The sequence below is a fragment of the Neophocaena asiaeorientalis genome, unplaced genomic scaffold (genome assembly GCF_003031525.2).
Source record: "Neophocaena asiaeorientalis asiaeorientalis breed wild unplaced genomic scaffold, Neophocaena_asiaeorientalis_V1.1 scaffold357, whole genome shotgun sequence".
Lineage (NCBI taxonomy): Eukaryota > Metazoa > Chordata > Mammalia > Artiodactyla > Phocoenidae > Neophocaena > Neophocaena asiaeorientalis.
Window position 1 is genome coordinate 5,226,826 of NW_020173270.1, and position 16,568 is coordinate 5,243,393.

Consider the following 16,568-nt stretch of genomic DNA (forward strand, 5'->3'; position numbering starts at 1 on the left):
TCTTAACCAGTGGACCACTGGGGAAGTCCCTGATCTGTTCGTTTTTGAAACCTTGAAGGAATGTTTCCCTGCATTGTTTGCTGTTAAGAGTTCTTACAAGATAGAAAACGGTGCTAAAAACCATGCTTTTCCTGCGCAGGTCCTCTGAGTTATCTGAGAGGCCGTCTTAAGGGCTCTAGTCTTCAGTTTGGCTCAAAAGATATTTCTATTCCTATTATAGATCGTTTGTTTTTTATTTTCATCAACAAAGCCCTATGACCCGTATTTTCTCATCCTCATTCCGGGTATGGAGCGATCCCCGGGGAAACTGAGTCTGGACTTCCAGGTGCAGGAGGAGGACACAGGGGAGCCACCGAGCAGATGCCACAGGGTGTGCCGCGCCCAGAGCCCGTTCTACACGGAGCCCAATTCCCAGGCCGGCGTATCAGCCACGCGTGTCCCTGTGCCCTGTCATTCGGAGGTAGGGGCGGGGTCTGGTTGAACTGTCCAATGAGCGGCGACTGGGCGGGGTCCGGACAAAGCAAGCAGGATAGAATGGGACTAGGAGGACTGTCCATCAAGGCGGGGGCGGGGCAAGGATTACTGTCCAATCAGAGCCCGGGCCCCGAAGAGGGAGGGCGGCGTGCGCGTTCCCAGCCCGCGGAAGTTTTTCTGCGCTTGTGCGAACTTGTCCTGCGCGGCTTCAGGTGTCGCGTCCCCGTCGGTCTCACCTGCCCAGGTCGGAGGGTCGCCCCGAGGACGCTTCGCAGAACCCGAAAGGAGGCACAGATGGTGAGTGCACCGCTCAGGGCCCTAACAGGGAAAAGGCTGGTTCGAACGGTCCGGAACTTGCCGACAGCGACGGCCGGGCCAGGGTCTCCCCGCGTCCCACCCACCCCGGAGTCCCGACCCGAGTGTCCCCCTTGGCCTCGGGGTGGGTACCCGGGATCCGGACCCGAGTCTTCCCCTCGGCCGCGGGCTGAGGACCTGCCGCGTTGCTCCGTCACTGCTCGGGGTCCGGGGGCGTCCGGACCGAGTCTTTGGCCCCGTGGGGGTCGGAGGGAGGACAGAACTATTCCCGACGCGGGCCGTTAGGCGCTGGGGCGTGGGGCACCCGCCCTGGACCTGACAGATAAAGTCAAGCCCGGACTTGTCAAAGAGACTGTATTGCAAATACTGTTGCGATAGCGCCGAGGCTCGGATCTCAGAGATGTGCCAGCGTCTCCAACCACACATCAAAGGGCTTTTCTGTGTGAGGAGGGCGAGCAAGAGGGAAGTTGGGCGAGTGAGGGCGGTGCGCGGAGTGCGGGGCCAGCGTGGCTGGACTGGACAGGGCTCCTTGGGTCACCTGTTGTCTGGAGAAGCTGATCAGGGGCTTGTTCGGAACCTTAGTGTTGCTCAGACGTGGGGGCGACACCCTGTCCAGGAACCTGTGGGGAGAAATCTGACGATGTGGGGTAAGAAACAGGACACAGAGAACTTCGTCAAGCCCAAATGTGTGGGCAGGAGGGCCGGATCTCCTGGTGTCAAAGATAAAATGTCAAAGTGGGGCTGGCCCCTGAATACGTGCAGGGAGCATCACAGAGTGTCTCTGTACTCTGGGAACAGATTCACAGTGACCTTGCCCCCAGGCCGACCCCTGACTCGGGAGGTTCCCCAGGCCCTCCTGTGTCATGTGGAACAGTAATCAGTATTGAGCTTATTTGAGGTCTTAGGAATTGCAACTTGGGGGACCCAGATTTGAGTTGATGGAATACAATTTATGTTTTTGAGGCATAAGAAAGAAAATTTAAGCATAACATTACTCTCTGCCCTTATTGGGCCCTCCCTAATGTGCATTGTGCATCTGCATTATGCATTAACAGACCTTCTCAAAGGTAGGAATGTCTGCTCCACCAGAAAGATCAAATTTTTTTCCTTGTTCTGCCACCAGCAATGTAACTCCAAGATAACATACCTTTCCTAATCCTGTCAGGGGTCATGCTGATCTGCTGCAGATCTAGACTATGTATTTTTGGTGAACCTTATGTGAGATGTCATTGTGTCATTTTGATATATGCGCCTTTGCCTCAAAAATGTATATGATGGTCTTAGACTTCTAGTAAGTGGAACAGCCCTCTGAGTTTTATGAGAGACTGTCTCCTCGGTTATAATCTTCTCATAGGCTTAAACAAAAATTTCTATTTTCTCTTTTAGATCGACTATTCATTAATTTTTCATCAACAGCGTAACACTGAAAGTGTTGTAGGGAGGAGCAAGAGTAACAGACTTATTAAAGGAAAAGCCACAGGGTTGTTAAAGTTGCCTGGCATGAATTATGATAGACTGACACAGGGAATGAAAAATTTGTCCTTAAGGAATAGGCTGAAAAAAAAAAAAAAAAAAAAAAAGAAAAGACATTTTAGAGTGCTCTCTTAGCAATACTGACTCCATTTTGATTCTCCTTTCACACCTGTCCCCTGCTGTCCTGGCTCCCGGACTTAGGGGGGCAGCCCTGGACAGGGGGCACTGAGGGGAACTGAGTGGCACATTTCTGTTCAGGAGAAAGGGACTGCAAGCTGTGGGCTGATGCTGTGTCTGTCTGGCCAGCAGTACATTCGGCTTAGAGTCCACCAGGGCAGCCAGGTCTGGCGCCCCATAGAAAGCCAAGCAGTAAAGGGCTGAAGCCAACCAGCCGCACTTCCGCCCTGCTCCGTCACGTGACCTACAGACCGCCCTTCACTCAGAATCCAGACCTGCACCCGTTGTCAATCAGGGCCCAAGAAGGGGGTGTGCCTAGAGACCCGTCCAATTAAGGTGCGAAGGCTTGGAGCCTCATCCAATCAGAGACGGGGGCGGGCGCATTCGCTTACGTTGTGACGTCGCTCTTAGCCGCCCGGGCGTTGTGTCGCACCTACTTCAGGGGACCTCAGGTGTCCCGTCGGTGTTGCTCTAACCTGCCGGAGCTGTTGGGCTGCAAGGCCGCGGGGAGGACGACCTGAATGCGCGCAGAGGGGCTGAAATGGTGAGTGCGTGGGGCTGGCGCCGAGACCGTCTGGGGCTGGTTCGAATTGGCCGGAAGCGGCAGCAGGATAGGACTCCCTGACCCCGGTCCGGACCCTAGTTTCCACCCTCGACCGCGTCGCGCGGTCCCGGGGTCCTGTCCGGTCCTCGCGTGGGGTCTCGGGTCCCAACTCGGGTCTCCGCCCTCGACCGCAACTTGGGATCCCGTGAGTTCCGACCCAGTCCCTGTCCCGGTGGGTGTCTGAGCGAGGATGGGGCGAGCCGCCGGAGCGGGCGGTCAGGCGCTGGGGTCCCGCCCTGGACCTGAGAGATAATGTCGAGTCCAGGGTTGGTCAGGGAGACTATTTTGCAATTAATGTTGCGATAGGGCCGAGGCTCGGATCTCAGGGATGTGCCAGCGTCTCCAACCACACAGCAAAGGGCTTTTCTCTTTTGTGAGAGGAGGGTGAGAGGGAGGCGGATTGACAGAACCAGAGGTCCTGTGGTCAGGGCGTTCTCGGCCCAGGTGAGAGGGGATTTGCTCTGCAGCTCAGTGATGCTCAGTTTGGGAGGTGTAGCGGGGAGTGACCCAGAGTCAGGGGCATTTGGGAAGAAGCCTGAGTAAAGTTTAGGTAAAAAAATGGATGTTGAGCTTAAAAATAACAGTTATTTACTAGGAAAAATGGATTTATTTGGGAACAGCAAAAAATTGCAATTCGGGACAGACAAGGTATAGCAAAAGCCATAGGCAAGTCCAACAGACTTATTTATTGCAGAAAAAGGAGGGAGTTGGGAGGGGTTGTATTGATGTAAAGTCCGAGGAGAAATGGAGAATTAGGTTGATGCTGGTTTCTCATTGGCTAGTTGCTGGGGTAGCCAGTTTCTGGAGAAGATGCAGTGTATGTACATCTTTTTCTGTTGGGGCCTGTAATTGTTGATTCTTTCGTGTTCTCAATTTTTCTGTTGGGGGCTGTAATTGACACTTCTTCCTGTAATTGATGTCAAGTGGTTCTGGGTGAGGCTCTCCCTTCTGCACCCACCCCGACTTCTTTTTAGTGCGTTTTCTCTTTTTTAATTTTCACAAGGGCCGTTGAGAACACTTGGTCAACCCTGTGGCATTAAAAAAACTACAAACTTTACAACAAGAGACCTTTATTCAAATGAGTTCCTGCAGGGGGAGAAGGGTCTGTTGCACCAGGCACAGGGGGCTCTGCAGGAAGGGGGACATCTGACCCTAAGATCTGCAAGTGTCTCAAGAGTTGGGCAAAGAGAGTTTTTCTCTTATACAGAGGAGTAAACACCACCAGGAGGGACCAGGTGTGATGCTCGGATAGCAGATCCCTGAGGCCAGCCTGTTCTTAGGGGTCTGTCGGCTGGCTGCGGTGAGGCCAGGTCAGGGGGAAGGAGAGGAGCTGAACCAAAGTTTGGCCAACAAGCATTTGTTCTGCTTGGCCAGAGGGGGGAACAGTTCCGCTAATCACTGATGAGGTGGAGATGGAACTTTGAGGGGACTGCATCTGGCCTTGTCCTGGATAAACAGGGGGCCTCCGTGTGAGTCTTATCTGAATCAGGTGGGGCACGGGGGCGGTTTCTTGCAGCCTGCCGTTTTCCAGAAGAGCAAAGGGTGGGGGGCCCTTTCACCTCCCATCGAAGTTTCCAGGAGCACATGGCTCAGGGAGGGTTCAGCATTGTCCCCTGACACCTGTAAGCAGCCTCCTCTGGGTCCAGCTCAGCACTAATAGCTTCCCCTGATCCAGCTTCCAGTTTCAGCAAGTGTAAAATTCTCCATTCTTTTGCCTGGTTTCTTCTCCTTAGTGAGGGTAGTAAGAATCTTAGGTCTTTGCCTTTTCCTGACGACTCGTTTTATTCCAGGCTTTTGGGCCTTAACCAGAGATGCCTCTGGGGAGAAGTGTCTCAGTACAGAAAATATTTTCTCTTCCATTAGAACTGCAGGAAATGGGACTTCCCTGGTGGTGCAGTGGTTAGGAATCCGCCTGCCAATGCAGGGGACACGGGTTCAAGCCCTGGTCCGGGAAGATCCCACATGCCGCGGAGCAACTAAGCCTGTGCGCCACAACTGCTCAGCCCGCGAGCCACAACTACTGAAGCCCGTGCGCCGACAGTCTGTGTTCTGCAACAAGAGAAGTCACTGCAATGAGAAGCCTGCGTACCGCAATGAAGAGTAGCTCCTGCTCGCTGCAACTAGAGAAAAGCCCACGCGCAGCAATGAAGACCCAACACAGCCAAAAATAAATAAATAAATTTATTTTTTATAAAAAGGAAGAAGAATTTCAGGAAATGCAGGCAGTCCCACCCCTTCATGTGAAATGGGTGGAGAGATGGATTAAAAAGATTCATAGAAATTGTAGTGACTCTTCCATGAAGGGTACAGAGTTGTGACACTGTCCGATTCTTGTCTACTTCCTGTTATTAGCTGGTCAACAGAGATGAATGGAAATTCTGTGGAATGTGACCAGTGCTACTGAGACTTGCTCACTAATTTTTAGATGAGTTACAGCTCGTCATCATGAGGATATTAGTGAACTGATGCCTGTCTCCTGAAAGGGGTGAGCAGTAATCCTGTTCCTCAAATCATAAAAGTGCCCCAGAATTTCCCTCTCCTGCATTATCCATGAACACAGGAGGAAGCAGTGATCCTGCGGGTTCTCATTTACACACTGAGACGGGTCTTCATCTCCTGTAAATGACCCACAGGGATCGTCATGATTGCAGGTGTATCATCTGGGTCGGGGACAAGCTGAGCCTGTGAGGGAGGTGAAGGAAGGTACCCTGGGGTATTGCCCCACCCCATCTCCCCCATCCCCCCATTGCAGGTGGCCTACAGACCATAGAACCACCACAGAAGGAGCTGTTAATGGCACGAGCATGGGGCAGGGCATCCAGCTCCAGAAGTGCTGGGGGTGGTTTGTCCTCTGAGGTTGTGCTGCCCTCGGCTGTCTCCCGACCTTTGCTTTTGGCCTCATTCAATGAGTTGGTGGATTGAGTGTGATGTGTGCACCCTGAGTGAGTCTGTGAAGGTCAGACGTGGGGAAGGCTCCTTGGGCTCAGCTGCTGCTGAGAGGGTCGATGAATTAGAGAGTTTCTCTGGGTCAGAACTTCAACTTGAGCGTTTCCTCCTGGGTGAGAATTGAGGCCCAGGGAGGGGGCATTCCTATACTTAGGTGGAGCTCAGTCCTTCCCCCTGCCCTGGGGGTACCCATCCAGCTCGGTTGGCTTTGACCTTCTGACTTGGGGTTTCCTTGTGCACCGTGGGCAGCAGGCCGCTGATCTGAGCGGCTCACACTTGGCTGCGCTTCCCCTTTGTGTCCTCCTCAATACAGTGTTCTGCCCTGTGACTCAATGTGCAAGCATGTAAGACATTTTTGTTCCATTACTTGAAAGTGTAGGGTTGTTTGGTTTTTATAGATTTCACCAATTTTATATGTATATGTATGTGTGTGTACAGTTTTATCATGTGTACATGTGTATAGCCATCACCACAATCAAGATACAGCACTATTCTATCACTACAAAGATAGTTCCTGCTATCCCTTTATAGTCACACAAACCCCACTTCCTTCTTACCCTCACCCCTAACTTCTGACAGCCACTCAACTGTTCTTCATTTCTATAATTCTTCTAGTAGTTTTTTAAAAAGTTTATTTGGTTGCACTGGGTCTTAGTTGCAGCAGGCAGGCTCCTTAGTTGTGGCCTGCAAACTCTTCGTTGTGGCATGAATGTGGGATCTAGTTCCCTGTCCAGGGATTGAACCCGGGCCCCCAGCATTGGGAGCACGGAGTCCTATGCACTGTGCCACCAGGGAAGTCCCTCTTCTAGTAATTTTCTATTGCATACTTTTTTCCACTTTTTCTGAGACTCCAGTGATACTAATGTTTTATCTTTTGTGTTTGTCCCACAGGTCACTAAGGCTCTTTCACTTTTTTTTTGGTCTGTTTTCTCTGTTGTTCAGATTGGGTAAATTCTGATGTTCTACCTTCAAGTTGACTGATTCTTTCCTCTGTATTGAAACCATCCAGTTTTTTAGTTCAGTTATTGTATTTTTCAGTTCTAAAATATCCATTTGGTTCTTCTTTGTATCTTTTCTTTCTTTGCTGAGACTTTCAATTTTTTATTTGTTTCAGGTGTGTTTGTTTGTAATTACTCACTGAAGTATTTTTCAGTGGCTTTAAAATCCTTGTCAGATAATTCCATGTGTGATTTTGATGTTGGTGTCTGTTGATTGTCATTTTTTGTTTGTTTGTTTTATGATTATTTGGCTGCGTCGGGTCATAGTTGTGGCACACGGATCTTCGTTGTGGCACGTGGGCTCTTCCTTGTGGCGCGCAGGCTTATTTGCCCTGCGGCATGTGGGATCTTAGTTCCCCCACCAGGGACCCAACCCTCATCCTCTGCATTGGAACCTGGATTCTTTACCACTGGACCACCAGGGAAGTCCCTTGCATTTCAGTTTTTGTTACACTTTGCAGATACTGTGTTGTTTGCAAATTGAAGGTGTTGTGCAACCCTACATCTCAGCGTGGGTGCCATTTTCAAAGAGTATTTGCTCACTGATGGTCAGCATTTTTTAGCAATAGTGTTTTTAAATGTATGTACAAGGTTTTTTAGACATAAGTCTATCGAACACTTAAAAGACTATGTGACTTTTACCTGTACAGGGAAGCAAAAAAATTTGTGTAATTCACTTTATTGCAATATTTCCTTTATTGTGGTGCTCTGGAATTAAACCCACAGAGTTACCAAGGCCCGCATGTATTATTTCCTGGTAAAATGACGCCATTAGTTTCCTCTATTAATGATTTTAAAACTCAAGCATGTACTGCAGGTCAGCATTAGAGAGATTTCTATGTCTATTATTACCAAGAGATCAGGGTGAGAAATACATTTGGATATTTGAAAAGACTCTCTGAGCAGAAACAAGACTTGAAATGTGGTTTTATGATAAACCATTCAGAAGACCTCAGTCATGCAATACTAAAAACACAGAACAGAAGATAAACAGACACTAAGCTATTGTCTCCAGCATGTGACACTTGACACGTGACATATTAAGGCATCTTTTGCTCCCATCCTGGTATGTGCAGCAGAGAGAGAGGCTTTAAATGGAAACCAGCACTTCTGCTCAAATGCATTGGGAAGATTTGTTTTTTATATTCTCCCATTCCACACACCCTGAAAGCTCTCATGATGAAGCACTTCTTGACCCAGAGCAACCCAGTGGTGTACACAGATATCTGTTTAGTAAAGAAGAGCAGTTCCCCGTTGAACAGTAGGAAGGAATGAGAAGAAGATTATGTTAAAAAGTTCCAAGACTGGTATCTCAGTTGCTCTCAAGAAATTTATGCTTCAGTGATAAGGAGATAGACGAGATGAAGACTTAACTAAAGATGAGATTCTATTAATATGGATCCTGCGGGGGAATAATTGTTCATCGGTATTTTGCTCCATTGGGATGAGAGTTTGAAAAGCACTTCATATGCCTTAAAAAAAAATCATGTTTACTAGAATAAGATCATTTAACTTAATACTAATTTTTTATTATTTCCCATATTTGTCCATTTTCAAAGCTCAACAGGCTCCATAAAGTATACTGAAGAGTGACCTGTTCACCTGTTATTAAGGCAGGTGCTTGGAAATAGTGTACTAGAACTACATCTTTCATGAACTGTCAGCTTGCAACATTTTCCCCCCAAGAATGGTACCAAAATTGTGCTTTGTGGAAACCTCCCTCCATACTAGGGAAGACTATGAAAGATTTTGAGCCCAGTTCCTTTTTGAAAAGACAGTCTTTCCTCATCTCCAAGACTGAGCATCGTTCATCATCTTTAGGGCCAGTCGTGTTTAAAGGCTTCACATCCACTCAGCCCATCCTCGGGAGCTGCTTCTTGCTGAGCCATGTTATCTGCCAGCTCTTCATTCTGGGCTTTTGAAAGTGGTTATTTTTTGTCTTTTTTCCTTCTTGATGGGGCCGTTTTAGGAGTTTCAACTCCTAAATGATCAGGCTTATGGATGGTGCAGGGTATTGGGAGGACTCTTCTCCAGGAGCTCTCCTTGGTGGGTGGAAACAGTCCGTAGGTGACGGCAGTTCCAAGTTGAACATGACTGACCCACTCTGCCTTCAGCTCACACATGGTGGAATGTGCGGCGTTACTTCTCTCCAGGAAATCTCTGTTAAGGCAGTTTGGGGAATCACCATTTTCAGCCCGTAGTCTTGAAAGAAAACCAGACTGAATTTTTGTCTCCTGTAGAAATAGAACATCATGCATCAAGTTCCATCTCTGGGCACTTGTTTCATCCTTGACAATTGATTTGTGATATCTCCTCAACCTACTGGATCTCTGAAACGTTTGTAACTTTGTTCCTTAAGCAATTCATATTCTTTTATTTGCCCAAGTTCTGGTGCTTTTGAATAAAATTGCCATTAGATTAAGAAGAACATGTTTTTAGCTCGTCTGAATCTTTTTTTTTTTTTTTTTCGGTACGCGGGCCTCTCACTGTTGTGGCCTCTCCCGTTGCGGAGCACAGGCTCCGGACGCGCAGGCTCAGCTGCCATGGCTCATGGGCCCAGCTGCTCCGCGGCATGTGGGATCTGGGATCTTCCCGGACCAGGGCACAAACCCGTGTCCCCTGCATCGGCAGGCGGACTCTCAACCACTGTGCCACCAGGGAAGTCCTGAATCTATTTTTTAAACAGTTTTTATTGAGGTATAATTTATGAACCGTAAGGTTTCCTGGTTTAAACTGTAAAATTCAGAAGTGTTAGAATGTTTACTGGATTGTGCAACCGTCCTCACATTCTAATTTTAGATATTTTTATCACCCCAAAGAACTTGTACCTGCTGGCAGTCACCTCTCATTCCAAGCCTCCACCCGCCCTTCGTCTAGGCAGTTTATTAATCTAATTTGTGTCTCTATAGCTTTGTTCATTCTGTACATTTCACATAAATGATATGATACTGCCTGTGGGCTTTTGTGAAACCTGTTAATGTTTTTAAAGTTCATTGATTTTGTGTCGTGGATTAGTACTTCATTCCTCTTGTTGCAAATAATATTCTGTTGTGAGATTACTGTGTTTGCTTATCCAAATCAGTTGATAACCTTTTGAGTTGTTTCCACTTTTTGGCTGTTATGAATCATGCTGCTGTAAACATCTGTGTATTACTTTTGGGGTTTTTAAAAATATTTATTTATTTGGCTGCATCAGCTCTTAGTCGTGGCATGTGGGATCTTCTTCGTTACGGTGCACAGACTTAGTTTCCCCGCGGTGTGTAGAATCTTAGTTCCCCGACCAGGGATCGAGCCTGTGTCCCCGGCACTGGAAGGCGGATTCTTAACCACTGGACCACCCGGAAAGTCCCTGTGTATTAGTTTTTGTGTTGGTGTTTGCTTTCGCCTCTCTTGGGTAGATAGATACCTAGGGTGGAATTGCTGTGTTATATGGTGAAACTGTGTTTATCATTTTGAGGATCTGCTGGATTGTCTTCCAAAGTGGCTTCATTTTACCTTCCCACCAGCAGTTTGTAAGGTTCCAACTTTCCCACATCCTCGCCAGCATCGGTTTGTCTGTCTTATAGCCTTCTTAGTGGGTAGGAAGAGGTATCTGCTTGTAGTTTTCATTTGCATTTCCCTGATGACTAATGTCCCATATTTTCAGGTGTGTGATTAGCAAACCCCAGTTGCAGGCCCGGGTGAGATAGCCTTGCCTTCTTTGTAGCTGATGTAGTGGAATATTTTATCATTTCAATGTTCGGAATATATTTTTTATAGAAATTCTAATTGATAAAGATAGCTTGCTTTATATTTCAAGGGTGTAGAGTCATACCATATTGTCCTAAAAACATTAATTCGGTGATTTTTCTCTGTGTTAAAGTCATCTTTGGCTCCAATGCCATCAGATCCTTCTATGACTCTTCTTCGTAGGGCATTATTCTTGATTTCTTGATTATTTATCTGAGAGGCCTTGCTGGCTTGACAGATCCCTCAGGAACCAGGCCTCCTCTTACCCCACAGGTGTCCCAGGCCCTGGGCCCTGGCCTGCGTCTGTGCCCTCCGTGTCCACCTCATCCTGGCAGGAGGTTCGTATCTCTAACTCTGTCGGATATGAGGGGACTGGCCCAGGCTTTTACATGCTCTTCAGTCCAGGCGAGAGTTCTTCAGATGCAGCGGCCCTGGAAAATCAGTGTTCACGACCTCCTGACAGTCTGCTCCAGTTCTAGGAGGTTCAAGGAAATAACTTATGAGCAGGCCAAGTGTCCATTTCCATGTCATCTGAATGATGATTTCATTTTCAGTGTGTGTCATACCTCACAGTCTGCTCTATCTCAGTAAAAACCGTTTTTTTCATTATGTGTGCATGAGTGTTTATCAGGTATTGTTGTTACATTTTGTTTCAGTTTCCAGCACTTACCATCACTGAGTAAAATGCATTTGATTGGCTTGTGTGTGTTCATTTCCCACAAGAGTGTAAGCTCAGGAGTCCTAGGAATTGAGTCCAGTTCCCCACTGTTAGCCTCCCCATCCTCCCACACATGGGGGTGAAGAGGGAGCCTTGCTGACACGGAACCTGTGGCTGTTTCAGGACTCGGTGGTCTTTGAGGACGTGGCTGTGAACTTCACCGCAGAGGAGTGGGCTTTGCTGGACCTGGCTCAGAGGAAGCTCTACAGAGACGTGATGCTGGAGACCTTCAGGAACCTGGCCTCCGTGGGTGAGGACGGCTTCCTCCCTGCACTTAGTCTTTAGGGAACAAATATTTCTTACAGTGTTCTTTCTTACTGGAACCAAGGAATAGGAATATGTTGAAAAACAGGCAGACGTGGTCCCCACCTTTATAGAACGTACCTAGAGTCAAATAGCTTTTCCATGACGGTAAATATTTCTATATTGAATTGATTTTTATTGCTCTTGATCGGAATCCTGAGGCTCCCTAATTGTGTAAATGTGAGCGTGGTCTCCAGTGTTACTTTGGGGCAGTGAGAGCAGCGTTACGGTTTTCACCCTGTGAAAGTTACACTGTGATGAGTACACATTTGACCTGATAATCTTGCTGCAGTTAAACCCAAACTCACCCATCCTCAATGACATGAGGACCAGAGAATCGGCCCATCTCATGGAGGGCTTGTTGTCCTCCATCCTCCCCCTGAGAAGCTTTTCTCCACGAGCAGGACAGCAGCCACGCACCGTCTGATCTCCTAGTGGCAGCTGGGTCACTGGAGATAGGCTTCCTCTAGGGCCTCTGTGCCTGCGATCACCAGGAGGGCACACCTCTCTGGAGGAGCAGGTTCTGTATCAGGGAGAGATATTTGGACATAACTGTTAGAAACATGACTCTGTCTTTGAGAAGGTGACGTTTGTCACTCTGTCTTTGAGAAGGTGACCTGGCTTCCCTGTTGGACTTTTCATCCATCTTTGCCCACTTCAGAAGTCTTTCTGTAGCTCCTCTTACGAAGGGAGCATTTAGGAGTGTGTATTTTGCCCAGTTCCTGCCTGCTTTGCTTCTGTGATGTATCTCTTCTGAAGTATTTCTTAGTGAACAGTCTGCCATTTTGACTCATTTTCCCTATGATGGCTAAAGTTCCAAATAGCTGAGGTCCTCAGAGTTTTTCTTTGTGTGTGTGTTAAATTGGGTTTGGACCCAATTCCAATGTGTTTGTGGGTGTGTGGGTGTTAATTTTGTTTTGGACCCAGTTCTAATGTGTGTCTGTGTGTGTGTGCACACGTGCACATGTGTTAAGGCACCTCACACCAACAAACAATTACTGGACCAGCAGCACATCATAGAATTCAACTCAATCCTGACACCATCTACCCAGTGATAGCCACAGATTCCACAGCTTAAGGTTTCAATCCTTCAAGACTTACTCCATATTCTCCCACTTCAGATGCCAATCTCAAGTCCAGGCTTTTACCTGTCCTCCTGACCAACTGGTTATAAATCAGAGGTTCCCATGACCCTCTCCTTGGGTTCAACTAATTTATTAGTGTGGCTCACAGAACTCAGAGAAACCTACTACTTACTAGATCACAGGTTCATTTTAAAAGGATATAATTCAGGAACAGCCAGATGTAAGAGATGCATAGGGTAAGATTTTGAAAAGGAGTTTCTGTGCCTCTCCAGGTGCCAGTCTTCCCACATCTCCACGTGTTCATCAACCCAGAAGCTCTCTGAACTATTTTTCATGCCTTCATTACATAGGCATGGTTGATGAAATCATTGGCCATTGGCAGTGGATTTGATCTCTAGCCCCTCCCCCATCCCCAGAGGTGTTGGGGTGTCTGGGGGTGTGGATGCGATTGAAAGTTTCAACCCTTTAATCACATGGTGTCTCCATTGGCAACCAGCCCCCATACTTCTTTCTAACAATTTTTTTCATTAATATAAACCCAATTGGGATGGAAAGGGCTTTTTATGAATAACAAGACACCTATTTCACCTTTCTGATCCTGAAGTGTTTTCTGGAAATGAGCACAAGAGAATACATATTATTCCATTGCTTTTACTGCTCAGGAAATTCCAAGGGTTTTAGGATCCCCGGGCAGGAAACTGTGGATAAGGACCCGATTTATCTGAGAAATATATGTTGGTCATCTGAATGACCAAATATATATATTTCTGATATATCACACATCTTCTTCCTTCCTTTATAAAATTATTTTACATTTTTGAATTAGTGTATGGAAAGAAATCTACATGTGGTCTCTTTTTTTTCCTTTATCCCACCATTTCTTTCTCATGGATTTAATTATGTTACCAATTATTGCAGGTTCTTGCTCTCAAGTTAAAACCAGTAGATCAAGTGCTCATTGGGATATTTTGGAGACTGGACTATGCAGTGAAGAGAAAGTAGTAAGATTCACAAGAAATGATTCCATGTCTTTTTTGGGAGAAAACTGGGCATATCATAACATGCAAGATCAGCATCTAACTCAGGAGAGGCATTTGAGGTGAGTGGCACTCCCACGGGGGAAGGGGAATCTAGGCAGAGTATTAGACTCACTTAAAATTAAAGAAAAAGTGTAAACTTAGCTAAACAATTGTCTATTCACAGAATTCTTACAAAACTACTTTTATAAATGTGATGTAGATATGGAGCTCCTAAAACTTAATTCAGTAGGAAACACTGGTCAGGAAACCTCGTATGTAAAAAACACTGAAAATTATGGTGCTGCTTGAGCCCTCAGCTGAAGCATTAAACTTGTTGCACTTTGTCACAATGCATAGAGTGCTGAAAACATGCCCATTCATTGAAAATGGCAAATGTGTAGTCAAAATAATAATGAATAACCATCAACAAATCACTAATTAAGAAATCACTTATAATCATTAATCCCTAATACTGTGCTTCCTATTTTGAACAGAAATAATTTGGTGGAGAGTCTCTGTGAAGGTAAAGAAGGTCATCAATGTCTAGAAACCCTGAATCAGATTATAGATTTTACTGTGCATAAGAGTTATTGGACTGGAATTCAGCCCCATCAATGCATTAAGTGTGGAAAAGCCTTCAGGGATCATTCTTTCCAGAAGAATCAGCAAAGATCTCACCCCGGACACAAACATTATCCATGTGAAGAACGTGGGCAAGCTTTCAGCTGTATGTTGTGCCTAAGCCCTCCCAGGGAAACAGACATTGTAGAGAAACCCGAAAAACATCAGGATGCTGGGAGAGCATCTAAGAGGTGCGTGAAGAGTGACCGTGGTAAACAGTCTTTAGAGTGTAAGAAGTTTGGAAAAGCTCTCACTTGTCCCTCATCTTTTCAGGAACATGAGAGAGGTCATTATGGACAGAAAATCCACATGTGTGAAGTATGTGGAAAATCCTTCAGTTATTATTGCCAACTTACACGGCATGTGAGAACTCACACTGGAGAGAAACCCTATGAATGTAAAGAATGTGGAAAGGCTTTCACTCGCATCTCACACTTCCGAGAACATGTGAGAATGCACACTGGAGAGAAACCCTATGAATGTAAGCAGTGTGGCAAAGCTTTCAGTTGGTGCACTTACCTTCGAGAACACATGAGAACACACAGTGGAGAAAAACCCTATGAATGTAAGCAGTGCGGCAAAGCCTTCCCCTATCTCAAATCCCTGCAAGGACATGTGAGGATCCACACTGGAGAGAAACCTTATGTGTGTAAGGAATGTGGGAAATCCTACAGTTGTCCCAAATACTTTAGAAAACATGTGAGAACACACAGTGGAGTAAAACCCTATGAATGTACAGAATGTGGGAAAGCATTCATTACTTCCTCATCCCTTCGAGAACATATGAAAACACACAGTGAAGAGAAGCCCTATCAGTGTCAGCAGTGTGGGAAAGCCTTCAGGTATCCCAGATCCCTGCAAGGACACATGCTAACCCACAGTGAAGGGAAGCCATATGAATGTCAGCAGTGTGAAAAAGCCTATAGGTGTCTCATATCCCTGCAAAGACACATGAAGACACACACTGGCGAAAAATTCTGAATAGAAAAACTATGGGAAAGCCTTCATTCTCCCTTAAAATCTTATAAATGGAGCAGTCACAGGAGAGAAACATTATGAACGGAAAGAATGTTGGGAAACCTTCAGCACTTCCCTTATTTTATACTTGAAAACTCAGGGTAGACAAATTTTTTTAATGGAGAGATATGATTTTTCCTTTTAAGTGCCTCATCCTGAATAGGGATCCCAGTGTATTAATTTCTAGCTCATGTTAACTGACCTGAACACTTAAGATAATAACCGTGCCTCTATGTACCCATCATCTTTGCTACTTATCTTTTGTTATCTTGGACTTTAAATAGTTATACAGTCATATAATACTTGTCTCAATTCCATTACAATGTCTTTTGAACCCAGAGTGAAAGTCTTTTTGTTTTGTGGTTTTTTCATGTGCAAACATGGTATGAGTTTAGATGAAAAAAGTTTTTTAATGAATTTATTTATTTTTGGCTGTGTTGGGCCTTCGTTTCTGCGCACAGGCTTTCTCTAGTTGTGGTGAGTGGGGGCTACTGTTCGTTGCAGTGCGCGGGCTTCTCATTGTCGTGGCTTCTCATCACACAGCACGGGCTCTAGGCACACGGGCTTCAGTAGCTGTGGCTTGTGAGCTCTAGAGTGCAGGCTCAGTAGTTGTGGCGCACAGGCTTAGTTGCTCCGCGGCATGTGGGATCTTCCCTGACCAGGGCTCGAACCTGTGTCCCCTGCATTGGCAAGAGAATTCTGAAGCACTACACCACCAGGGAAGCCCCTAGATGAAAATATTTTTGATTCTTACTTTGTCTTATGGTCCTAATATGTGATCATGATGTGAGACCTGTGTTGTTGAAATGACTTTTCTGGTTCCTGAACGATACTGGAATTTTCTGACTCAGTATTTATGCTCCCCTTAGTTTATATTACTGAAAGATGTGTCTTCCATATTTGTTGCTAGTGGATACCATATTTGTGTTCCTCACAGAAATTAGTAATTGTGGAAGGTCTTGGAAGGCCTTCTGTCTCATCTGATTATGTTTATTAATTTGGCCTCTCTTCATTGTCCATGATCTTGGGTGGAAATTGCACACGAAACATTGAGTTAAGAAGAGCGACTTGTTGGTGTGAAGTTGAAAG

At 46.2% G+C, this 16,568-nt stretch overlaps 1 protein-coding gene across 2 annotated transcripts in view; it reads left to right on the top strand.

The window, feature by feature from the left end:
- Positions 1–360: 360 nt before the first annotated feature.
- Positions 361–16,568, top strand: part of LOC112400190 (zinc finger protein 77-like) — a 42,539-nt gene continuing 26,331 nt past the window's right edge. Inside the window, exons 1-5 of one of the 2 annotated variants that reach the window (XM_024745835.1) lie at positions 2,846–2,983; positions 11,558–11,684; positions 13,741–13,921; positions 14,336–14,653; positions 14,736–14,951. In XM_024745835.1, coding sequence (XP_024601603.1) covers positions 2,981–2,983; positions 11,558–11,684; positions 13,741–13,921; positions 14,336–14,653; positions 14,736–14,829 — 723 coding nt within the window. In that variant the 5' untranslated portion in view covers positions 2,846–2,980 and the 3' untranslated portion in view covers positions 14,830–14,951. Of the gene's footprint in view, positions 772–2,845; positions 2,984–11,557; positions 11,685–13,740; positions 13,922–14,335 lie in introns of those variants that run through there. The other variant, XM_024745833.1, reaches the window with a different exon arrangement.